General features: G+C 38.0%; 3 protein-coding genes across 4 annotated transcripts; 2 read left to right on the top strand and 1 right to left on the bottom strand.

Moving 5' to 3' along the window:
* Window positions 1–8,267: 8,267 nt before the first annotated feature.
* On the top strand, window positions 8,268–20,857 carry LOC132626633 (squamosa promoter-binding-like protein 1). The gene is made up of 12 exons (XM_060341564.1): window positions 8,268–8,555; window positions 8,768–9,350; window positions 9,604–9,785; window positions 15,441–15,601; window positions 15,674–16,084; window positions 17,211–17,285; window positions 17,392–17,499; window positions 18,051–18,168; window positions 18,289–18,430; window positions 18,524–18,674; window positions 19,181–19,801; window positions 20,132–20,857. The coding sequence occupies exons 1-12, from the start codon at window positions 8,534–8,536 to the stop codon at window positions 20,591–20,593; spliced, it is 3,036 nt and encodes a 1,011-aa protein (XP_060197547.1). The 5' UTR covers window positions 8,268–8,533; the 3' UTR covers window positions 20,594–20,857.
* Window positions 20,858–22,123: 1,266 nt separating this feature from the next.
* Window positions 22,124–25,635, top strand: LOC132626635 (pentatricopeptide repeat-containing protein At3g06430, chloroplastic-like). Of its 2 annotated transcripts, XM_060341566.1 has the most exons (3): window positions 22,124–22,670; window positions 23,332–24,484; window positions 25,415–25,635. In XM_060341566.1, the coding sequence occupies exons 1-2, from the start codon at window positions 22,317–22,319 to the stop codon at window positions 24,475–24,477; spliced, it is 1,500 nt and encodes a 499-aa protein (XP_060197549.1). In that variant the 5' UTR covers window positions 22,124–22,316; the 3' UTR covers window positions 24,478–24,484; window positions 25,415–25,635. The 2 variants fall into 2 exon arrangements, with proteins under 2 accessions (XP_060197549.1, XP_060197548.1); XM_060341565.1 differs by lacking the exon at window positions 25,415–25,635 and having other exon boundaries at window positions 22,125–22,670; window positions 23,332–24,715.
* Window positions 25,109–26,655, bottom strand: LOC132626636 (uncharacterized). The gene is made up of 6 exons (XM_060341567.1): window positions 26,499–26,655; window positions 26,270–26,399; window positions 26,011–26,186; window positions 25,634–25,928; window positions 25,379–25,545; window positions 25,109–25,274 (listed from the first exon to the last, which is right to left on the bottom strand). The coding sequence occupies exons 1-6, from the start codon at window positions 26,521–26,523 to the stop codon at window positions 25,120–25,122; spliced, it is 948 nt and encodes a 315-aa protein (XP_060197550.1). The 5' UTR covers window positions 26,524–26,655; the 3' UTR covers window positions 25,109–25,119.

Here is a 26,655-nt window from a genome sequence, read left to right on the forward strand (position 1 = left end):
TGTCTGAGAACTGGAAGGTCTCATGTTGTTCAAATAGAAAATCAGTTAGCAGTAATCTTTAGTCTACTTAATTGGTCTGCTAAATTATTATCTTTCCCTTTTATATGTTCAAATTTTAAATTATAAATTGAAATGGTATCTAGGAAATTTAGCCATCTTAGTCTACTACTAGTTTTATTATTTATTTTTTGATAGAATCTAATTATAGTTTCGCAGTCTGTTCTGACTAGTATTTCTGATTTATTTAAGATATATAGTCTAAAGCTATTTAATCCGTATATTACAGCTAAAATCTCTGCATCTATACTACCCATATTTCCTTTTTCTTTATACTTACCACTTTGATAAGCACATATCTTTTCTTTACTTTTATTACTATATTTATTTGGTTTTGCTTTTAGTACTGCTCCGCATCCTTCAAAACTACCATCTGTTTCTACAATTAAATAATCTGTTTCTAGTGGCATATTTAAATCAGGAATATTTTTTATTTTTTCTTTGATTTTTTGTACTAATTTAATGTCTTCAGTTCTAATTCTTGCAAGTATCTTTATTGTTCCTAATTTTTTTTATCTTCATTACATACTAACGCTTCATGGTCTTCTATACTCATTAATTCTGCTTGAGAATCTTCTGGTATTGTTCTTAATGGTCTCATTATTGGTTGTGTATTCGATAAACGTATTTCTTCATCTTCGCTATCTGCTTCTTTTTGTTTTCCTTTTTCTAGTTTACATAATCTTGTTTCTAATTCATTTATTCTTGTTTCTAGTGTAATCATTCTTAGATTAATAGTAGAGTCTTCAATTTTCTTATGAGTTTCCTCTTTATTTATTTTTATTTTAAATTCCTTTTGTATACACATTGCACATCCTTCTATGTAACAATTTTTACATTTAGCTCGTTTGTCTCTACTAGGATACCATTTACAAAAAAAACACGCATTACTATCCAATCCTTTATTTCTTTCGAACTCATGGTTACAGTCTTCCGCTATATTTGCTAAATTATCTATTGCTTCTAAGTCTAGATTTTCTAATCCTATTTTTAATTAATTCTTCTGCTTCTGAGTCTGATGAGTCTGTTTTGATTTTTTCTTCAGTGTCTACACTTACTATAGAATATATGCTTTATGTATCTGACATATATTCATCTACATTTATTAATGTTTCTTGAAAATCTTCAATTAGCCGAGCATTTTATTTATTATTTTTGGACATGTATTTGCTAAGTGCTCTACACTTCCACAAGTAAAGTATTCTAGTTTATTTTTATAATTTCTATGCGTTCTGTATTTTCTCACATGCCTATTTCTGTCTAAGTAAGGTTTTCTAGCTGCTGACTTTCTAAGATAATATTTCTTTCTATTATATTGAGGGTAATTTCTATTATAATGTGTTCTATATTTTTTATGCTTTTTCTTTGTATAATTGTCTTTATCATAGCTTTAAGTGGTGTAAACACACTTTTACAAAAGTTCATTTCATTTTGTTTTAGTTGTTTTTGTATCTGTATATGAGTACATTTTTCTTGTAGTATATCCATTATATATTGTATTACCCTATTGACCATTTTAGATTAGGGTTCTGTACTACTCCGTCTCTCTTATTCCATCTATCTTCTATTTCTCTTCCTAAGGCTCCTGGTAGTTTATTAAATAATTTTTTACCTAATTCTTGATCAAAAGCATTTCCACTAATAGTACAGTAATAAAAATAATCGTTTAAAAATTTCTTAATATGGAACCAACTACTTATACTTAGTTGTTCTAATTTTATTACTGCATTTCTTTGTAATACTAATAATCCACTATTTGGATCTTCCCCTATAATTAAAGTATGTATTTTATTAGTAAAATTATATGGATTTACTCCCATGGATACTAAGTGTTGGAATTCCATTGGAAAATTTTCTTTGTAGGCTTCCCATAAGGTTTTTGCTGATTCTCCTAAAAATGTTTTTACGTATTTATACATTGTTTCTGCAATTGAAAGTTGCGGGCCCCGTACTTGGTCTGTGGATGTTGAAATTCCCCTACTCCCACTTCAACGCCGAGTCCGGAACCAAAATGCCCTCAAAAACAACATTTTGAACCAAAATACCCAACAAAAAAAAAGTTATCAAAGTACCTTTAGCGCAGTAAAAATACTACGCTATAGCACTTGACGAAGACGGAGCCGTTAAGTGCTATAACGCAGTAAAATATTGCGCTGTGTAAAACTGTCTCTCACCTATAACGTAGTATTTTACTACGTTATAGGAGTTTGTCTCTCTCCTACAACATCACATTTTCACTCCTCTTTACGTAGTTTATCTTTTTTACGTAGTTTAGCCGTATATTAATCATGCTTTGAGATTCCGGAACTTCAATATTTTATATAGAACTCTAGTTATATTTGTACAATTAATAAAACAGGCTCAACACATCAAGTAGCAATCAAAGCAAACATTTTATTTAAACTAACAACATAATATAATACAATAGGTAACAACCATCTAAACAAGTTGTAAACGATTATGAAATGTTAATCTATACAATTTTAAAAGCGTGAATATATATGTTAAATAAAAAAAGATTATCTTAAAAAGAATAATTAAAGTTCTTCTTTTCATAAATACATAAGCTAACGAAAAAATGTAAAGTTTATAGGAAAATATGTGGTCGACGAATATACTCTTTTAGTTTAATTTTATCGTAGTTGTGTTGGCTATTTGGTCAACTAAAAATATATCACATATTCAAAATAGAGTTCCAAACAAATATTACTGCTGAATTTCGATTAGTTAATATAATTTATCTTTCATTTCAAGAATAATGACTAATTTAGTTTGTACAGACCGGACTCTTTCATGGATCTGAATGTTCCCCCTAGGCCCGATGATCACCCGGGGCCCGCTGTTCACCCGGGGCCCGCTGATAGATCAGTATTGTCTTTGCAAGACAATCATAGGTCAGATTTATTATGGGCCGGTACTATAGGGATATCTACTAGGCCCCGTCCCCGTAGGCTGCAGAGAGCGTGAGCTCTTTTACGCGAGCACCCCCCACACCCTCGCGTGTTGGAGATACTGTTTCGGGGCGGCATCTACCGTTGCGTGTCCGTTGGTCGGGTACAACATGATTGGGCGCTCATCACGACCATGGTTGAGCCGTGGAGGCCAGAGACACGTACCTTCCGTGTTCGCACTGGTGAGGCCACGATTACACTTCAGGATGTAGAGGTCCTCTTTGGATTGCGGGTAGATGGAGAGCCACTGTACACTCGGTACGAGCCTCCTCCTGGTCAGACGTGGGTGACAGAGTTGACTAGGCTCACCCACTTCGTGCCTGATGTCGCGGCCCAGATATCGGGACAGAGTCGGGTTCAGCTTAGTGCACTCTGCACTTATTTGGAGGGTCTGGATCCCGTTGATGACGGCACCCCGCATGACGATGTTGATCGTCATACCCGTTTGTACTTGCTTATTATATTCGGGGGAATCTTGTTCCCGAATTCATCGGGTGCCTTTGTCAGTTTACGTTACTTGGTTTTCTTGGAGCATCTGGACCGCTTGGGAGACTACAGCTGGGGCGGTGCTGTTTTGGCGTATCTTTACAGATGCCTGTGCCGAGCGTCTATTGGTGCTGTCAGAGATGTGTGTGGATTTTTTGCTCTTCTCCAGGTAATATTTTAAGTGTGCGTTCCTTTAATGTCAACAAACCTCTTGAAAGGACGACTAAAAAATCGTATTTTCTAATATCGCTTACAGTTATGGGCGTGGGAGAGGATGCTGCCTTTTCAGCCCGTACCTAGGCATCACCTCGAGATTGACATGCCTTATGCGAGGAGGTGGACAGCGGGTTTTGACCGGGATGTCGATACGCACCACGGTATTCTTCCATTCCGGGACCAGCTTGATCACATGACGGACGATGCGGTAAAACAATTTAAATTTACATTAATAATTTAATTAAACGTCTTTTCTACTTGGTGATCACTGATTTGTATTTATATGTTATGTAGCTATTTATATGGACGCCGTACGCTGCTATATTAGATGGTTTGCCCCCCTTCTGTAGGGCAGGTCAGGGGGTTTGGAGGTCGCGGTGTCCATTGATACACCTGGACATCGTAGAGGATCACATGCCCGAGCGTGTCTTACGACAGTTTGGGCATACACAGAGTATACCCCCTGATGTCCGTCATGAGCTCCGACACTACCAGCGGGACGATCGGGCTACCGTTGATGATGATTTTTTGGCTTTCATGGATGTCCAGCTCCATCGTTGGGAGAACAGGTTGGGCACTTTAGCAGTGGTTGGCCATTTGACTCCCATTGAGCATTACATGCGTTGGTATCATCAGGTCACACGCCGATTGATCGGCAACCCAGCTTTGCGTCCCCCTAGGGATGTAGGATACTCAGCACTCGCGAGGCAGTACGAGGCATTGGTAAGTTTATCGTATTTAGATTTATCTAATTTCATTAATTGTTACGTTTTAAAAATAAACTTTTTTTTTGTTTCTGTTAAACACAAATGCAGCTGGTGGCCGTACATCGTTTACGCATCTTGGGGTTAGAGCATATGCCTTACCCTGGGCTTGCGGGGCTTGTCGCGGAGATGGTTAAGATTTCCGAGGATGGTATCCGGCAGGCAGGCGAGATTAGGCGCATGGCGGAGCCTATTCCGGAGGCTGAGTATCAGGCAGCACCGGGTGCTCCCAGAGGAGGAGGCCGTGCTGGCAGAGGACGTCGTGCTGCCGGAGAACGCCGTGCGCGTAGAGGACGCGGCGCTGCTGCTAGAGGACATGGTGGTGGAGGACACCATCTGGTAGATGAGACGTATGAGGCCGATCCCATTCCAGAGGGCGTTCACGGTCTAGTCCATCCGCAGCCCTTCCAGGCCGGTGGCAGCTCACCTGGGGACTCACCTACGTTTACGCCGGCACTCTTACTTGCTGAGATACCCGGGTCTTCATCACAGCCTAGCCAGAATGCATACATGGAGGAGCGTGATAACGTTGATTGGGCGGCGTTACGCGCTTCATTAGCTGATGAGCGGCCTGTGAGGAATTTAGAGGGAGCCCGGATTCTTGACTTCGATGAGTTTTTGATCCCGATTATTTAAAATACTTATTTGTTCATTTAAATTATTTATTATATATATATATATATATATGTTACTAATTATTTAGTACTATTTTATATTTTAGGATTCGGCGCCAGCGGGTCCACCAGAGCCACCCACTTAGGCATTTTCTCATGGGCCTGCCGAGCCAGCGATGTCTTCCCATGTGACTGTCGAGCCACATGTAAGCTTTTAATTAAAATTAGTTTTATTCAATATAAGGTCAATATTTAATATACATATTTGATCATTTAAAGTACTTATTATTTTATTTTTTTCATATTTTAGGATTCGGCGCCAGTGGGTCCACAGGAGCTTCCCATTCCGGAGCATTCTCATCAGCCTGCCAAGACAGAGGTGTCTTCTCATGAGACTACCGAGGCGCATGTAAGTTTTTTACTTAAAACTAATTTTATTCAATATAAGGTAAATATTTATTTAATTTTTATAACCTTTACTTGGACTTCGAACAGCATGTCGTCCAGGAGACTACCTCATATTCACCACCACACCCATCTCAGGAGCCTACAAACCCATCTCAGGAGCCTACTCAGACGCCCGTTGACACACAGGTTTGATTAAATAAATAACGTTAATGTATTCAATATAAATAAGAAATGGTACAAATATTTATATACTTTTCAGGTTCATCCTTCGGCGCCTGCGGTGGCGACTCCCGACGAGGAAGAGGTCGAGTTTCCAGACCCAGCTCAGCCTGAGGTTCTGAGCGTGCCAGCGGGACTAGATCCCAAGAAGAAGCACGTTCTAGTTAAGGGCGCAAGGGATAGGGGAAGAGGAGACGATCATGACATGGAGCGCCCGGTTATTAAGAGGAAAAAGGGCGATGGAGACGATGGCGAGGGCGGTGGGGATGGTATGAGCCTTAGGCCCAGGGATAGTCTCCGGCATACTACATGTGTGACCCATCCTCGATAGTGTATATACATTAGTGTTGCACAATTTATCGTAAATATTATCTATTTTTTGCATATTTATAAATATTATCTTAGCCTTTATTATTGTTAATAGTTTCACATCCTAAATTGATATTAAAAAAAAGTGACATTCGAAATAAAGTTAAGCATTAATTTAAAACTAAGACGAAACCCTAAAAGATAAATAACTTAAAGCTAATGACTACAAGTCTTCAAATAAAAAAAGATTTCGAGCACTTTTCAACCACTAAAATGACAATCCAAAGTATTGCGTATTCTTGATGTGTTGAGCCTGTTTTATTAATTGTACAAATATAACTAGAGTTCTATATAAAATATTGAAGTTCCGGAATCTCAAAGCATGATTAATATACGGCTAAACTACGTAAAAAAGATAAACTACGTAAAGAGGAGTGAAAATGTGATGCTGTAGGAGAGAGACAAACTCCTATAACGCAGTAAAATACTGCGTTATAGGTGAGAGACAGTTTTACATAGCACAGTATTTTACTGCGTTATAGCACTTAACGGCTTCGTCTCCGTCAAGTGCTATAGCGCAGTAAAATACTGCGCTAAAGGTACTTTGGTAACTTTTTTTTTTGTTGGGGTATTTTGGTTCAAAATATTTTTTTTTAGGGCATTTTGGTTCCGGACTCTTCAACGCTGATGGCACTATAATGGCCGTTTGATTTTATTTTGATTTAATTATTTAAACATCATTTTATAGAAAATAGTTTTTAGATAAAAGCTCTGATGTTGTTGTATCTTCTTTGAGAAATAGATTGGGAGCTTGCTCAAGAACAGCTATTTCAAGTGCATATTAATGCAGCATATCCTATTTTTATGCCTAAGATTACGAAAACCACGAGAAGAGATTATATTGCATGTGTCAATTGCTCTTCTTGCTGATGGGTTTCTAAAACAATTTATATAAGTCGTTTTTTCTGTTTATAGAAAACATCTGTCAAAACTAAATGGGTACATACCATTTTACTTTCATTACAAGTTATTGGGAAAAATCTCACCTTTTAACCATGCGAAATGAAAAATATTTGTCCTCTATTAATAGTTTGGGTCAAATATGTTTTTGCCGTCACTAGTTGGGGTCAAATTTGTCTTTAAACTATGCAAAATGGAACAAATTTACCCTTATTTTAAACGGTGAAAGTTTATCGCTTTGTGATGTCATGTGTCACACAATTAAGAATTGATTTTTTAAACAGAAGGTAAATTTGAAGCTTTCGCATAGTTCAAAGGCAAATTTAACCCTTCTCCCTAATTTTGAGTTTTTGTATTTTTATTTTTTCTCTCTCCACCACTACCTTTGCTGCCAATCACCCTTTCTTCCTCCTTTAACCCCTACGTGGATATACATCTACATTAAAATAGTATTCTATATTGCATGTTCAAGTTGTTTAGCGCATTTCCTTTCGAAGTCCTAGTGGTGTAGGTGACGGTGGGGTGAGATGGAAGGAAAAGAGAAAGAGAAAGGATAGGGAAAGAAAAGATGATGGTGGGAGACAAAGAGGAAGGAGGAAGAAAGGGTGATTGGTGGTAGAGGTAGTGATGGAAATAGAGAAAGGAGGAACAAAAAAAGTATAAAACTCAAATTTAGAGGGAATGATCAAATTTGCCTTGAACTATGCAAAAGGTTCAAACTTACCCTCCGTTAAAAAAAAAAAAACTTCTTAATTGTGTAACACGTGGTTTCACCGAGTGCTAAGCTTCTACCATTTTAAAAATAAGGACAAATTGTTCCACTTCACATAGTTCAGGAGCACATTTTGACCCCCAACTAGTACGATGGGGACATATTTGATCCCAACTATTACATAAGGGCAAATTTATTCGATTTCGCATAGTTTAGGAACAAATTTAACTCTTTATCTTAAGTTATTTATTGAAACCAAACAACATTTTCATAAACGGGTAGGAATGATAGTTTTTTATCCTAATAATTCATGTTTCACATCTCTTTTTTTGATGCATTGCTTTTAATTTGAGTAATAATTGAGAAGATTCTTATTAAAAAAAAAAAAGTTAACAACAAAACTTCTAAAGAAATAATTTATCTTTAGGAATAGTAGTCAAAACTAATAAAAGCGTGCTCGTACGCACCATGTGTTAATTTGTCACCATGTACCATTTGGCAGTAGTACGTATGGCTTTCACTGAATTTATTACTTACACACTTTATCTCCACAGTTAGTACGCTACCACTAACAGTTTTTTTTTTCCAATAAAGAAAGCCCTCTTCATTGGTGAAATAAAAATAAAAAAAAAAGGCAGCCTCCATAATTTTTGTTTTTCTGTCCCCAAAGCACCTTTGTTTTCCTCCTTTATTTTGTTTTATTATTACAGCTTATCTATATTTCGGGCGATCTAAAGTAACGCTTCTATCGCCTACGTTTTGGCTTGTGAATTGTGGAAATGTAGGTGGAGTAATCAAAAGGTATTTTGGACATGCGGTTAGTTATTATTCAGGTCCATGTATGTGTTGATTTATGCCGGTTAGTGCTGTTCTGCTCTCTTTTATTTCCTTCTGTTTAAGTTTCAATAAGCTAAAAATAGCATTTTCCCCCTCTATTTCTGAGATAATTTTCTTCTTTTTAGATCAATTTTCATTTGGGGTTTACTGTTTGGTGAGCAAGACTTTTTTTTTTCCTTTTTCCTTTGAAGCCTTTTGGGTAATGTAAATTTTATGTGGGGTTTTGTGCAATAGAGGTGTTTGGTGAAATGGAGGCCAAGTTTGGGGGAAAGATTCACCAGTTTTATGGTCCAGTTGTGCCAGATTTGGGGGCAGGTGGAAAAAAGGCTATGGAATGGGACTTAAATGATTGGAAGTGGGATGGTGATTTGTTTACAGCTGCTCCACTGAGTTACGTGCCGTCTGATTGTCGGAGCAAACAGTTGTTCCCCATAGGATCAGATATTCCTGGTGTCTCCAATAGTTCTGATGAAATGGCATTGGGATATGACAAGGGAAGGAAGGAATTGGAGAAAAGGAGACGGGGTGTTGTAAGTGAAAGTGATGATGAAGCTCCGTCGCTTAATTTAAAGCTTGGTGGGCAGTTGTATCCAATAATTGAAAGTGAGGAGGAAAAATGGGAAGGCAAGAGTGGGAAGAAGACTAAAGTTGCTGGGCCTTCTTCGTATCGTTCAGTATGTCAAGTTGATGATTGTCAAGTTGATTTGAGCAATGCTAAGGATTATCATCGACGACATAAAGTGTGTGATGTGCATTCTAAAGCTGCTAAAGCTTTGGTTGGAAATGTTATGCAGAGGTTTTGTCAGCAGTGCAGCAGGTTAGATTTCAACTAGGCTTTCTTTGATTATCTCTACTGGTAGCAGCCTATTTAGTATTGGTAGAATTATAACTTTGGGTAACCTTGATTCGTTGGTTTTTTACAACAAGAAGTAAACGGTAGTTGGTAGCACTATCTTATAGCATACTTGTCTATGTTTGATGTAATGTGTCCTGATCCATGATACTGCAATTATCTGAAAATATGTTTGGATCTGATTGAGTTTTGGTTGTTTTTGAGTACCTTTGGGCAGGTTTCATGTTCTGCAAGAGTTTGATGAGGGGAAGCGGAGTTGTCGTAGGCGTTTAGCAGGTCACAATAAACGGAGAAGAAAGACACATCCAGAAAATGTAGCTAACGGCGCCTCTGTGAATGATGAGCAGGGTAGTAGCTACTTATTAATTAGTTTGCTGAGGATACTGGCGAATATACACTGTAAGTGTCTAGCCAAACCACACTTGTCTTTGCATTTTTAGTATAATTTATTTTTACTGCGGAAAAGACATACAACCAAATTGATTAGTTACTAGCTATAGTGTAAGGCATGCTTATAGGCTCCCTCAAGTGTGATGGTCAGAGTTCCATAATGCACGTTCTGGGGCAAGCGCTTGATGTACTTTGAACTAACTGAATATCCAACGGAGAACAATAAAGGAGAAATATAAGACCCAAGGCATGGGATATAGCCCCACTGGCTCTTATGTGCGTAGAGTGGAGAGAGAGGAATATGAGATCTTTTGAAAGGGTCGAGAATGATTTTGTACATATGAAGAGTAGCTTTGGTGTCTTAGTTTCTTTTTGGTGCACCCATGAGGTACTCGTATGTATAGATGATTGGGTGACTTTCGTAGAGAACCAATTTTTAGTCTAGGTTTCTCTACCAGTTGCTGTACTACTTGTATATGGGGATTCACACAACTTTAATAAAATTATATACTTTATAGAGAAAAGCCTAACTGGGATATCCATAAACGTTACAGCAAAACTTTAGCTGTGAGTAGTTCGTGACTTGCATGTTTCTTCTAGGATATAGATTCTTTTTGTTGAAGACATAATTAAATGAATAGAAGTTTTCTCTCTAACAACTTAAGCTTTTAGATGAGTTGGTCACACATTTTAACATGGTATCAGAGCAGACAGATGTCTTAGGTTCGAGTCTCACCGTCACCTATTATTAAAAAGAATTCCTACTTGGCTCATAAAAAAGAAGCAAACCTGCACCTGAGGGGGCGTCTTGAAAACAAATAAAAGTGTGCTTGCTCTAACAACTTAAAATTTTAGATGAGTTGATCACACACTTCAACATCTATGGCAAATCTTGGACTTGTTGAGGGTATATATTTGAACTATGGGATAGCAATCCTTAATTCATCAGGAATTGTACATTGATTACAAGATGTGGACAAGACAATGGAAAAATTAAGAGATTCTAGTTTTTCTGCCGAATTGAGAAAACTTACTAACACAAATGACGACGACGACAACAACAACAACAACAACAAGCCCAGTATAATCCCACCATGTGGGGTCTGGGGAGGGTAGAGTGTACGCAGACCTAACCCCCACCTTGAAAGGTAGGGCAACTGTTTCCAAATACTAACACAAATGATCATGTGAATATTTGCTAGCAGTGCTGATAAGTAGAAACTTTAGAACCATATTCTCTGGAAAGATCGAAGTAAAATTTTCACCACCATAATTTATGTTGGTGATAACAATAGAATGGTCTCGTCAATGGAACCTATCTTGTTGACTAACACCTTAACTCCGGAGGAACTTTATTTTCTTTTTGAAACTTTTGTATGTGAAATTTCTTTGAAATTTTGTAAGTGCATACTAATGATTGCATGCTATTACTTGACGCAACTTTAGATTGGCAAACTAATTTTTTGCAACTTACTTACAAGCCTTGTCAAGACATGCTTTGAAGAAGTTGTTGTGTAGTTACTGAAGGAAAGGACAAATTGCCAAGAGTATTGCAGGTGTGACCCATCTATTCCAATGTGCAGCCTATTCCCTGACTGCCAATTATTGTTGGAAAGTATTCCTGTTAGAATTATATCTGAGGGGTGGCCATTCTTTACTGGAAATTAGACTTTAGAATAATTGTCTGATGATATATAATCAGGAGACTTGGAATTTTTGTCCTGAGTGTCAGGCACAAGTAGACTGTAGGTCGAGATTATTACTCTTTTTGGTGTTCATTCAGGTGAGCTTCTGAACACTTGTTTGTTAAGGGTGTTTGAGAAGACATTATTTTTTGTTGTATGTGGGGGCACTGAGTGAGTGGTCATAACTTTAACCTGGTTTGGGAACTTTAATCATGTCCAAAAGTAACTTCCACCAAATACTTGTTTAGAGTTAATCTGAATTAGCGTTACAACTGAAAAAAGAGGAATTGTTTGTTTGTTGCCATTCACATTCACTGATCAGGAATAGAGGAAAAACTATAGCATCTCATGAGAAGCTTTTAGGATCAGCAAGTGAGATACTCTATTTAAATGCTTTACTGTGTAGCAATAGTTTTTATCTTTCTCAAATATGCTGAACTCAAGACTGTTCTGATAAACCTTTAACGTAGAGGATGAGTACTACTTAATGGAGTTCTAATTTAGATGAAAGGTGATTTTGACCTTCCAAAGTTGGTTTTAGGTTAAACATCACCCAAATAACCTGGAGCAGAAGGAATTCATTAGAACCACAATTAGCATCTAAGGGTTTTTGTCGATTTCTTGCGGTTTGTAGTGTTAATTTTTATATGTTGCCGAGTATCCTGAGTTAATCCTGTTGGAAGGTTATTGACGTATTTATGTGGAAGATGTATGCATGAAACCTTTAACTTGTGATAATACTCCTTTGAGATTGAGCTTAGCTTGATGCAGTTGGGACTTCTTGATTAGATTAGGGAGTTTTTTTTTTTTTGATTAAACATTGTCTCCATTGATCATTTATGTGCAAAAAGTTACAGTATTGAGTTTGGCATCCCAAACTTTGTACATGATCATTGAGCTGAGCCTAAACTACTAAGACTAACCAAAACATAATAGAAAGTAGACTAATCAAGGGGGATCATAGACTATTTGAGAAGGTTTTGCTTGTCTGATCCTAAATGATGGAAGGTTCCATCTGTCCATATTAATCAAGCCCTTGATGTTGTTAGGAGGATCAGCAAAAGAGTTGAACACTTGGATTTCATCAAATCTATGGCTCAGGTTAGCCAAATCTGTCCGCAGGTTGGTTGGCTTCCCTAAAGCAGTGGTTGATTGTAAATCCATGCTCTTCAACTAAACTCTGAATGTCAGCTATGTTGTTAGTTATTCTCCAAGGTACTTTCCACTCCCTTCTTACACATTTAGTTATTAGAAGGGGGTCTGTTTCACCCCAGACTGCTCTGTAGCCATTGTTAGAGCACCATTACATTCCAAAAAGCATGGTTGCTGCTTCAGCCATGTTACTTGTTCCAACTCCCAAAGGTATGGAGTATGCAAATATGAACTTTCCATTGCTATCTCTGACTATGCCTCCACCTCCACAAATTCCTTCTATGCAACTCCCATCAGTATTGATGTTGACAGTTTGTGCTCTTGGTTTTATACTTTTATCCATCTTACAATAGTACTAGTTTTCTATTGGATTGTTGCATCACAAGCTCGACAAATTTCCCTCCAGTTTTCTCCTATTCTAGCTTTTCCAAACTTGTTACTGGTTACCTGCACAAGGAAAGATAGAATATTAGTTTTTGTTCTATAAAAAGAAGGGGTGATGTTTTCAAATTTCTTGCTACATCTGGATTTCCACAGCTCCCAACATATGATCATTGGAAGGACTCTAGTAATGAACTTAGCAATGCTGTTGAGTAATTTGAAGTTCCACCAACTCAGGAGTAGAAGCTTCAGGCTTCTATTTCTGTGATCAATACCAAGAGGATTAGCAAAATAATTCCAGATTTTCCTTGCATGCTCCCCTTTATTGATAGGTGTTCTATCTTCTGCTTCTGTATTGGTGTTGTTGGGATTACTGCAGCAGTGACAAGTAGCACCTGTATTGATCCCAAATCCTGAAACTTTTTCCTCAGTGGAAAGTTTATCTTTAATAGCCCTCCAGTTCAGGAAAGAAATCTTGAAAGGAATATCCTTGTGCCATATGCAGTTGAAAGTTGTCATTTTCCCTTACTTGTCTTAAAAAGTTCCATTGGTTGTCTCTCCTTTGTTATGGTACAATTGGTTTCTCTTTTTTCTCCATCTAGTATGATATCTTCTGGGTTGGAGGCCTGCTTGACAAATCTCTTTTTGGTTTTCTTCAATTGGCTATTACTCCTCGCATCAAAATTGACTAGGTTGATAGTGTCAATTTCCATTTCTGTGTCATTTTTATTATTTCTTTGTTGGGCATTGCTCCTCAGTGTCCTGATGTCAGAGTTGTCTGCTGTTTCTTTTCTTTGTCTTTTGCTCTTATTTTTCCTTTTCCTTCAGACTTTGTGCCATATTGTGGTTCTGATCTGGGACTGTAGTTCAACTGCCCGGTCTTGATTGTTACTCTGATCTCCTTGGTTGGCATTCTGTGTCATTTCTTCTTCTTCATTTGCCTCTTGTAACACATTGAAGGAGTTGTTGTTTCCTTTCCTGTTGTTGCCATTCTGTGTTATAGCATTGCTTGATTGTTCTTCAGTCTTGTTGTTTTCCTCGTAAATACTTCTTTTCCTCGTAAATACTTTGTTCCTTTTCATTGCTGTATTGCCCTCTTCCTTTTCTCCTTTCAACATTTGTCCACCCCTCCTTGGTATTATTGTGGGTGTGAGATCCTGTAGATTTCTTTTGAGCTGCTTCAATAGGTGTTCCAGTAGCATTGTTCTTCTGCCTGTTGGTGAAATTATTGGTGTTTCTATCCTTGTTTCTCTGTCCTACTGGTTATTCATAACTAGTAGATGGAATAGCTTTTCAATTTCTTTGCAAGTTTGGGTTCAACATACAACATCTTTCGTCAGAGTGTCCCTGGACTTGACAGTGGAAACAATAAGATGGCATTGCTTCATATTCCACTTTTTGATCAAATTTTCCAACTTCCCATATTGATTTTTCTAATCTCTACCTGTATCTCATGGAGAAGTATTGTAGGAAGGTCACTCTCTACTCTTAATTTAGCAGTAGTGGGTCTAGTTTTGGTAGTTGTTGCCTTATCCATGACAAGGGGGTGCCAATAGGACTAACAATTCTACAAAGAGCATCCCATAATAGTGCCAAGGTAATTCAGGCAAATTAATCCAAACTGATGCTAAAGTGGTTTCAGCATCAGGTTTGAAATTTGTGGTCCATTTCAAGATTTTCATAGTCGTATCCTTGTCCAGTTGAATAAAGTTCCTTGATTGGACATTATTGAAATCATCTTCATTGTCTAAATCTATGAAAACATGGTACTTATCTTTAGCTCCAATTTTAGCAGTGCTCTTGAGTTGAATAGCCTTGTCAAAAGCTGTTCTGATTTTGTCAATCGAAGGCTGACTCTGGCAAATCTCCCAACAGTTGTCCATTGGCATGTTTCGGCTAAGAGTTTGTGTTCTTCATCTGTAAAAATTACCACAGCTTTTACATTAATCATCTCGTAATTTCTTGGTGGTAATCTCACTCTGAGCTTGGTACGATTACCCACTTTGTGCCCTAATGCTCCAGCATAGGCAGGATTTTGGATTTTGGGGGTTGAATCTTCAGATGCCATGGTGTTGTTGTTTTGCGTAGTGAGGGAAAACGTAGTATTATTTTCTCGGATGAGTTCTGGGTCAGGGGGATCTGGGGGGTGAGTCAGATGGGGACCAGATAGTTCATCGGAGCGGTTCATGGTGCCGGAAATTGAAAGGATTCGACCGTTGGTGATTTGGAAATAGCCGTTACTAGCTGGAATTTGGGATAGAGGGGTAGAGAGAAGCGGGAGCTTCATTAGGGAGCCTTTTGGTGGTAGTTAAATCCCTGCAAACATTTGGGTACCACAGAAATACTGATAATATGTGCAGATGCATAATGCTGCCCTTACTATTTTGAGATTGGTGTTTATGTGCTGAGGAGTTATTTTCTGTTTCTCCTGTTTGAATGAATGCAGCCAATAACTCAGATCAAACTAAGGATCAGGAACTACTGTCCCATCTGCTGAGAAACCTAGCTAGTCTAGCTACTGCAACTAACGAGAAGAATGTTCCTGGCCTGTCGTCTTCATCTCCAGATCTACGAAAGGCAAGGACATCTGGGGGGAATTGTATCAAGGTTTGGAACTTGATCTAAATGTTTGGTATTGACCCTGTTATCTGTGCAACTTCTAACTGTTTTGATTTGCAGGACTCTCCTCAGCCAGCTGGGCAATCCTCGAGTATACCTGCACAAGAAGTGAGAGAGAAGAGAGTGGGAATGAGCAGTGCTGATTGTGGGATTCCGCAAAATCATTCTGTTTCACAACCTGATTCTTTCTGCTGTATAAAAGAAAGCATACCTTCCAATGCAAATGTTTCAACTGCTTCGCTTGCAGGGACAAAATTGAATAACATTGATTTGAATAACAGCTATGATGATTCTCAAGATGGTATTGGAAAGCTTTATAAACCTGATGCCATTGCGAACCTAGGTAATGGATATCCTGGATCTCCTCTATGGTTATCTCAAGAACCTCATAAGTCAAGCCCTACGAGGATAAGTGGGAATTCAGGTTCCACCTCCACCCTTTCGCCATCTAATTCCAGCGGGGAGGCTCAGGTAGAAGTTTGTGCTATTAGCCTATTATTGCAGTTTTCTATCATTTTGAGATGCAGTTTGTTTAGTTGTCTTCCATTCTTTTGTAGGACCCTAACTGTTATATCTTTATTTGCTCTAAAAGTATATCAGATCTATTCATCCTCCTTTAATGGTATTTGCATCTGTTGTATATTTTTTGCTGGGTCTTTCCATACTTTGTTTTCTATATTTAGGAACAGTAGGTGTATATGATGCCTATACGAACATAGAGTAAGTTCAGCATGACCCTTCTCTGTGGTTCCACTTTTTGCACCCTCCCTTTAGAACTTTTTGGTTATTGGATGACACTAGGCCTCGTTTTTTGAGGAAATAGAGGAAAGCAACATCACACTTGCAATGGTTTCTATTTGAAAGTTGGACCACTTGCTGCTTACAGATTTAATTAGATACTTTGAAGATAATAAAGTAACCCTGGAAAAGAGAAGGAAAGCATGAGAAAAGGGACATTTTGTCCATACAGCAAAGCAGTGGCAAGCCGGCAATCGTGCCATGGCCCACCACCAGCACATAGAATCATAGATCATACATAGATATCTAGCTCGAAATTTTGTTCTCTTAGTTGTAATCAATCTTCAATCTACTAGCAAGCATTGGTAACCGCAAATGACTGGCACTGCACTCCCTAAATCTTCATTCATAAGTGCTTGAATCCTCCATCATTATCCATTTTTGCTTCGGAACTGAACTAGAGCAAGAACCTATAACCCAGACATCTTAAGATCTAGTATTCCTTTGTGCCATTTCTTGTTTGTTCATTTCAACAAATTTAGCACATAACTGTGCTGTCAAGTTGCCAGAGAACTGGTTAGGCGTGTGCGCTTATTTGTAGACTAGGGCCCCCTGTTTGAATCCTTACTCTCGCAGCCATTGTCTGTAACAGAAAATGCTCATATTCACCAGGAGAGATTTACAATTTGGTTCATCTGTACTTTGGTAGAAAAGGCGTATATATACTGCACTCTTGGCCTCTTTTAGTGGTAGATAAATGCAGAGAAGAATGTTCCATGAATTAGATTCTTAAGACTTGATAGAGCACATGGCCAAAAGATGATTTGCCTCTTAACTATAGCTCTTGGCTGATTTTCAGAGTCGCACAGATCGAATTGTTTTTAAACTCTTCGGGAAAGATCCTAGTGACTTCCCTACGACCTTGCGAAAACAGGTATTTTGGTATTCTTGCTGTACTATAGTGTGCCATTACAACTTTCACATTTTCTTCTATCTTCTCAATGTGCACCAAATTTTATTTCTTTCTGAACAATTTGCAGATTCTGGATTGGTTAGCGCACTGTCCTACAGATATTGAAAGCTACATTAGACCTGGATGCATCATATTGACAATGTATCTTCGGATGGATAAATCTTTATGGGAGGAGGTAACCTCTTTTCATTCTTGGATTATGTAATGTAATTCCGTGGGAGGAAGAAGTGTTGCTACTTACAAATAGAAAAAGATATTGGTCTGATTGGCTTTTATAAGTTATTTTCACATTCATCAAAAGGTAGGCACTTCCATGGACATAGGCTCTTGGCAATGCAGACACACCCACTGACTACGCTAGAGCTCTACCTATGTAATATAATAAATTCTAAAATTTATATATTTATGTTAAATTTTGAGTCCATTGCCACAAAGGAACGGTGGGTGCCCACTCGGCAGCCTGTAACTTGAATTCTTGGATCGACCTCTTCACAGTGCATGCATAACTTTAGAAATGGAGCTGATAAATGAGTTTGTGATGTTGGATTGCCTGATGTTTAAATCAGGGACGGTTTCTGTAACAATTATTTCATCAAAAAAAAAAATCAGGGACGGTTTCTGCTTAGCTGCTACTGATTGTGTTACCCGCAAGATGTTCTTTTGCCAGCTCATGCTGTTAATATTTTAGCGAAATAAATGTAGCACCTAATAGTTCTCCCGTTGCAGCTTTATTGTGATCTTAGCTCTAGTTTGACCAAACTTCTCAATGCATCCGCTGATTCATTTTGGAAAACTGGATGGATTTATACTAGAGTGCAGCATCGTGTGGCATTTATTTTTAATGGTATATATTCTGATCCTTTGTTGTGTTCTTGCTATGTTTTTGTTCTGTTGTTTCCTTATTGTCTTCTACTACCACTTATGTCTCTGCTAGGAAAACTGAGAGTTTGTTTTTCTACTATAGGGCAGGTTGTTCTGGATACTCCCTTGCCGGTTAAAAGTCATAGAAGCTGTAGGCTGTCAATTATCAAACCACTTGCAGCATCCTTCTCTAAGGAGGTTCAGTTTTTGGTTAAAGGCTTCAACCTATCTCAACCAACTACAAGGTATCTTTAGCAGACATTGAATTTTTCATCCTAGAATAACTAGATCATGCTTAACTAATGAACTTATTTTGTCATATGCACGTCCTGCTAAAGGTTACTATGTGCCCTGGAAGGGAAATATCTTGTGCAAGGTAGTTGTACTGATATGATGGGTGGAGTTGATTCTTATATTGAGCATGAGGAGATGCAGTCCCTTAGCTTTCCTTGTCTTATGCCAAATATTGCTGGCAGAGGGTTCATTGAGGTGAAGTGATTTTTCTCTTCCTTAGTCCTATAAACTGTTAATGTATCTGCTTGTCTCCACTTTTGCGGAGCCATGGTTTACGTTGATTGGAGTTAGATGCTCTTATTTACTGCTTCGTCTAATACCCTCAGTGTTACGCTCCACGTAGTTTTACTGAAGGACTTCAAGGTAAGGATCTGCTTTTGGTTCTTATGTGGCGAAGGAAACACAGACATAGTTTGATGAATGCTCATTTACATTTCATATTTATTTTTAATTGATAATCTGTTTATTTATGAGTTCATATAACTTGGATATTGTTATATCATCTTATAGGAAATTGCTTAGATCCCTTATTATAGACCATGTATAACTTTCCATTTGACCAAGACTTCAGGTTTGAACTTCTTGCTCCAGATGAGCTAGTTGACTGAAGTAAAACCTCTATATCAATGGCTAGCACTCAAGTCTGCTATATATGATACTCTTTATTCGGTTCTGAAATGTTGGTTGCATGTTTTGGCTAGGTTGAGGACCATGGTCTTTGCAGTAGCTTCTTCCCTTTTATAGTTGCAGAGGAAGACGTTTGTTCCGAAATTCGTACGCTAGAAAGCATTATTGAGGTTGCCGAAACAGCTGATGGTTTCCTGGGAGGAGCTGAGGAACAAGCTAAGGACCAAGCTTTGGACTTTATACATGAGATGGGTTGGCTGCTTCACCGAAGTCACTTGAATATTAGATTGGGTCCTGGTTCTGATTTGAATCTCATCCCTTTTGGACGGTTCAAGTGGCTTATTGAGTTCTCTACTGACCGTGCCTGGTGTGCTGTTGTGAAAAAACTGTTGGATATTTTCTTCAATGGCATTGTAGATGTAGGAGAACACTCATCACTTGACATAGCTTTGCGGGAGGTTGCGGTCCTTCACCGAGCTGTAAGGGGAAACAGCAGGTCCATGGTAGAAATGCTCTTGAGATACTGTCCTCATGGAGTACTTGACAAATCAGGGGTAGAAAAGCAGCAAGGTCATGGTGGCTACTTGTTTATACCTGATTCGGTGGGTCCTGGGGGTTTGACTCCACTTCATATAGTTGCTTGTCTGGATGGGTACGAGAGTCTTTTGGAGGCGTTAATTGATGATCCTGGGCAGGTATACCCTTTAATTTATTATGTGCATTTTCCTGTAGTTATGTTGATGAATGACAGTCCCTTAACCTAGAGAGGAAGAAGTATGTTGAGAAAGTGAAATGAACTATGGTCTTCTCTTAGACTTACTTTCTGAAGTTAAACGTGTTTCATCATTGTCATAAGTTAAATGAGCTCTCTAACCAGCATCATCGTCAAATGATGGCTGTCAGTTTGATGACTGAATTGGTGGCACTGATACAAGTACAAGGAGAGGATGTTTGTGGCATAGAACTGTTCTTTTTATTTTTGGGTTCCTTATTATTTTCAAGGTACTAAATATTGTTTCCTTCAGATTGGAATGGAAGCTTGGAAAAATGCCTGTGACAGTACTGGATTGACACCCAATGATTATGCATCCCTGCGAGGTCATTACTCATACATTCATATCGTCCAGAAGAAAATCAATGAGAAGTCAGGCAGTGGGCATGTTGTTGTCAATATCCCTGGTACTTTGTTGAGCAGCAGCTTCAAGCAGAAACTAGGAGATAATAATAAGTCGGTAAATGTTGGTAGTCTACAAACCGAGAAGTCTTTGAGGAAACCAGTTCAAAGACATTGCAGACAGTGTGAGGGGAAATTCTATAATGGAAACATGGGAACAACAAAAGTTGCAATATACAGGCCGGCGATGCTCTCAATGGTGGCAATTGCTGCCATCTGCGTGTGTGTAGCTTTGCTATTCAAAAGCTCACCAGAGGTTCTTTACGTGTTCAAGCCATTCAGGTGGGAGCAGTTGAAGTATGGTTCCAGCTAAATACTAGTGTAATGGTTGTACAAGAATGTAGAGATAGATACCCATGACTTTCTCTTCACAGTTATATAATTTGGAATATATATTTTATTGTCACTATATTCCATTTGTAATGTAATTTATTAGAGGAGCTCTTACTAGTTATGGTTATTGTTTTTTCGTGTGGATAGTAGAATATGTTGATGCATCTGCAAGTTCGCGGAAATATGTAGTCAAATTATATGGAATTTAATGCAAATTGTTTGCAGACTGCATTTCAGCACACAATTTTTCTGCTAATTTTGCTATTCCAGTTTGGACGGAGTTTGCAATATTTCAGTTTAGCTACTTGTGCCCCCCTATTTTGTTTAATCTCATCTTCAGCTTCCGCTAGTTTCTGACTCGAGAAAACAGAGCATTAGCTTATTTTCCTGATCTGAAAATTTAAACGGTCATTTTGGTTTGAGGTATAAGAAAAAAGTTGAAACACGAGGTGTTCATAATTTTATATAGAATTGACATAGAAGCTCCTTATATCAATGGTGGTGTGATGAAGAAGACAGCTGGTGAGTTTTAAAAGAAAACACAAAGAAGAAAAGGGATGATAATAATAAGGAAAAAGGAAAAAGGAAAAAAAGAAAAGAACGAGATTGAAACACTTACCACTGAGTTGGTTTAGCGAGTGATTTTCCAATTGAGAGATTTTGAGATCAATTTTCCTCGCCAGCAACCTTCTCAGTCAGAACTCGTTGGACGGGATTTGCCAAGTGCTGTTTACTGCGTGGTTTGTTGGCTATTGTACTTGGAGCAAAATTTACCCAGCTTGCATGTAGTTTATATATATAAAAAAAACATTTTAGAAAGACTATAAGATACGTGCTGTCTTTATGCTACAAATTCAATTGCTGTGGTGTGATTTATTTTACTTTAATAATAATACAGAAGATAATACGATAAAGTGTGTAATTGAAAATTCACGTTAAATTGGGGACCTCATAAAACGACATAAATAGTTCCTTAACTATGAGAGTATTTATTTTTATACCGAGCTTTCAATAAAATTCGAGTCTAGTGTGTTTTACTTAGTTGATGGACTCCTTCAGTTTAACTGACAGAATCCGTCGGTTTTTATGTTCCGAGTCAGTATTTCTAACATTATCAAGTCTGTTTGTTTTTCCTCGATTTTGCACTGTTTGGTCCCTTATTTTAATAGTGTGTACTTCTAAGTGTGAGTCCTTGCTAATTCCTCCTTTTTTTTTTTTTTTTTTTTTTAATAGTTCCCTTAAATCTAATAACCAAAGTAAGATAAATATTTTGTTGGAGACTAAAAGTGTTAACTTTTAGCGAACTTAAAGGACCAAAATTACTAAGTGCATACTTACGAGACTATTTTTAACATACTCTCATAATTAAGGGACCATTTTTATTAATTTGTTACAAATTTAAAGGACAAAAACTGTTAAGTGTATAGTTAAGGGACCATTTTGAGCCTAACCATGTATGTCGTTTTCTCGTCTTTTTCTTATTGTGAGTATTTTATATGAAATTCAGATTACATAAAAGATAAGATAGGTTTTGTTAGTCTTTTCAAGTTGAAAACATCAATACAAACGGAAATTGATGAGAAATTCAGAGGATTTAGTTTAGTGTCAATATTAGCATTACTTGTTCAGATATTGAATCTTGTTTGCACAAGAGATATTTTGGGAGTGGCATTTCAGTTTGCTGCAAATGAGAGAATAGAGGAATGAGGAACACTTGCTTTAGCTTATCTTCGTCTTCGTCACTTATCCCCTCTCCTCTACCCACCCCCACTTCCACTTCTCTTGCTGCTCCCCGTCTTCGCTGCGCTGTCGCCGCCAAAGCCTCTTCTTCTCCGGTAACATTTCCTCAGAAGAAGAAACACTGGAAAGAAGGTGAATACCCTGGTTTCTCGGAGGTTTCCACCTCCCACCTCAACAACAACAAGGGTAGGAGGGCCCCTCTCAAGAATATTAAGAGGAAATCTGATAGAAAGAATACTGCTAATGCTTGGGTCAATACTGTGCCTGAAGCTCTCTCTGATGCCATTAATAAAAAGCAATGGCAACAAGCCCTCAAGGTCTTTTTCATTTAATTCTTCATACTATTAGCTAGTCAATTTCTTACATAAGATCCATGTTTTGTTCCCTTTCTTATTCTTTTTTTAGGTTTGAGTGATAAGTTAAGGATATAGTATATATTATGCTGAAACAATTATCGACTCTGGTTTTGTTATCCAACCTTCTTTCGCTATCTCACTTTATATTAGCATCATTTAGCTTCCATTTCAGTGCTATCTGCAGCTTTAGCATCTTTCTGTAAAGATGGGGGGTGGGGTGTGTTTGCTCCAATTTTTTTTATGTTTGGTTGGGCAAAAATTTCAGAAAAACATTTTCTCTAGGAAAACAAGTTCCTTAAAAATGACTTCCTTGCCGTAGATCACTTAGTCAAAAGATCAGACAGTGTTATTACTTCACATTTCTTGCACTTGAGAGATCTCCTGTTCTCCAATCTCCTCCTTCCTAAAAGTACCAGCAAAAATTAGGAGGATCCTTGATTTTATGTAGTCTATTTCTTAGTGGTGACTGCATTCAGTTGATACTTTGGCTTTCCATTCACATAACTTTCTTCCTTGGTAAATTCATTGATGGTGCACTGACTAATGGGTGGAAACTTTAACTCTCTTCACTTTTTCTACTTCCAAACATGGATTGAGTCGCACTAAATTTTTGTACCTATAGGTATTTGAGATGCTGAAGCAGCAGCCATTTTATCAACCAAAAGAAGGTACTTACATGAGGCTCCTTGTTCTTCTTGGAAGATGTGGGCAACCAGGACAGGCTCAGCAGCTTCTTGATTCAATGATTGAAGAGGGAGTGGAACCCACTTCAGAACTCTATACAGCCTTGATTGGTGCTTATTGTAGAAGCAACATACTTGACAAGGCATTTTCTCTTCTTCACACGATGATTGAGCTACCTCATTGTCAGCCAGATGTTTACACCTACAGTATATTAATCAAGGCATGTGTGGACGCTAGCCGATTTGATTTGGTTGAGTCCCTTTATGAACAAATGGGTGAACGTTCCATAGTTCCTAATACTGTCACTCAGAATATAGTCTTGAGTGGTTATGGTAGAGCAGGCAAGTATGCAGAAATGGAGAAAGTGCTTCTAGGGATGCTAGGGAGTGCTGACAGCCAACCTGATGTATGGACTATGAACACTATCCTCGGCATATTTGGCAACGAGGGGCAGATTGAAATGATGGAGAGATGGTATGAAAAATGCCGTAATTTTGGGATTGAGCCGGAAACGCGGACATTTAATATCCTCATTGGTGCTTATGGGAAGAAAAAGATGTATGATAAAATGTCATCTGTAATGGAGTACATGCGTAAACTGTCATTCCCATGGACAACATCAACATACAATAATGTCATTGAGGCGTTCTCAGATGCAGGTGTCGCAAAGAATATGGAATACACCTTTGATCAAATGCGTGCCGAAGGGATGAAAGCTGACACCAAGACCTTTAGCTGTCTCATCAGAGGATATGCAAATGCTGGCCTTTTCCATAAGGTGATCAACACTGTCCAATTAGCTGGGAAATTGGAGATCCCTGAAAACACTTCCTTATTCAATTCTGTTATTTATGCGTGTGCAAAGGCCGAGGATGTCCTGGAGATGGAGAGAGTTTTCAAGCGAATGAAAGATAAAGAATGTCGACCCGATCTCATGACTTACTCTACTATGATTGCTGCATACCAGAAAGAAGGCATGACAGACAAAGTTTATGATTTGGAACAAGAAAAGTTCATGATGGCTTCCAGTCAGTCCAATGACAGCCACAATGATGAGGAAAAACCAGAGCTGCTGCCTACTTGAGAGCTAAGTATGCAATATTGGAGCGTCCAAGCTACATAATTTTATTTGTTTTATATAGAACTCTAGATTGCCTAAATCATCTAGCTGTCTTTCTGAAACTGATAATTGTCAGCTGTCATTGAGTTTATGAAGTTTCGAGGTGACCCAGGCATGACTAAATACTTATTACTGTGTCAATAGAGTTGATGGTTAATTCTGGTGTACTTCACATTGAAATGAAGATTTTGTTTTCTGTTTATGTTATTGATTTCTAACTTTTAGTATCAGGACATCCTGTTCTCCCAATACTGAACTGTTATGTGAATAAAACTTGTTATTTGAAGTTCGAGCAGGTTGTGCTCTATCTCAACTCAAGAGCAATAGAAAGGTGTCCTTGCATCATTTTCCTCACTTTAAACAAATACTAATAGATACAACAAGAACGCGGAAAATGGATTTAATTACCAAATAGTAGTAGTCCATATGCGTAACTATATGATAAGGAACATTGGGACTGGCATGGATTGCCAAATTGGCATGATGATACAAGCAGATTATTTTGTCACAATGAGACTGACTTCAATTTTCTTCTATCTGGCCTGTCCAAACAGAAAAGGAAATATTCTCTGTACAATAGTTGGTGTCATGATCAAATTCTAGGTACTAATTAAAGCATGATATTATTAGTAGCCCATGCACAGTGATTTCAGCTTCTATAACACAAGCGCCTTTGACCTGATAGCGGTTATTGAATAACCAAATCGGTATAAATCTTGGCCATCCACAAGAAGTATGTGATGCACTGAACCAATAGTTGGCTGCAACCAAAAGTAGTATAATGATGATGACATAATAATGCTGCTTTAATCTTTTCAACACTTCACATCATTAACTTTTATAGTACTGTACTGATGTTAAGTACCTTCGTTAATGTAATCTCTGTCATATTTTTGATCAGGGATACGCAATGTGAAATCTGCATATATTTGAGTGCCCTGAGAAAGGCTGCTTGGTTCTGCCAATGTCAAGTATAGTGACAGGTGGCTGCCTGTGCCACTTCCTTTTCCCCTGGGGTATACTTGTATCTTCCTGTTTTAGTTTTATACATTCATACGAATAGCCATTATATATACATATTGAGTTACACAATTTGAGAAAAGGAAGCGAGTGATTGTACCATTTATGTTCTCCTGCTATGAAGGTCTTAGAGTCTTCACAATCTGCAGTAATAGCAGAGAACGTGTCGATCTTCCAGGTGTGCTTAAAGCTAATGGGGTCTTTCACCATGGAGAGACAGTCCCCTCTACCTGGGAACTTTTCTTGACATACATAAACCTCTGCTCCTAAGACACACGTATCATCTACAACATATCCATTTTCTGGATTGCTGAAAGCTTCTTGACTCATGAATCGATCAAATCCCCATTCCACCTTCATCGCATGGAATCTTCTTCCCTTTTCGTTAGATGTATCTGTTGTTGTAATTAAGAAGACTTGATTCTTTCTCCTTCATTATGTGTATAAAAAGAAATTAAGTAGATGTAAGAGAGAGACCTTGGAGGACCAAGTAATTGTCGTTGTTTTGATCAAGCAAATAGAGCCGAAAAGCAGCATGAACCTCCCAACCTGCAGGGGCAAGTGAGGTTGCGTCCGCCATCATCAGATACCCAGAAACATGCTTGCCTGCTTTATTCTTGTTTTTGTTTCCATTAGGATGAAACACCAACTTCCTGCACAACCAATCAACTGTTACAAATTTAAAACTCAAGAAACTAGTAATATTAATTTGATTCCAGTAGGGATAAAGTTGCACCATTTATAGCCGCCAGCTTCAAAATACGGAGAGGTGTATTTCTCAATATTGTTCTTTTTCAGAAGAGAAAGTGACTGAATTTTGAGTGTGTAATGAGTAGGGGGCGTTTCTGAAATGGATCTTGAAACTCCTGCAACAAGATATTAGTAGTACAACACAGCATTAGAACATATATACTGAATGCATCATGCAGGAAATATATGCTAGCTTTTAATCCATAAGGGCCCACCATCTTCGTTGCATAAATCAGCCATGACCAAGTATTTGTTATTACCGCCTTTATCTTCCGGTGCATAGCATTTCTATAGTCATTAGCCTGTTATTTATATGTATCACAATTCATAACCGAGTTGCCTCGAAAAGTTATCCTTTGCTTAAGCCGGATT

The sequence above is a fragment of the Lycium barbarum genome, chromosome 2, assembly GCF_019175385.1.
Source record: "Lycium barbarum isolate Lr01 chromosome 2, ASM1917538v2, whole genome shotgun sequence".
NCBI lineage: Eukaryota > Viridiplantae > Streptophyta > Magnoliopsida > Solanales > Solanaceae > Lycium > Lycium barbarum.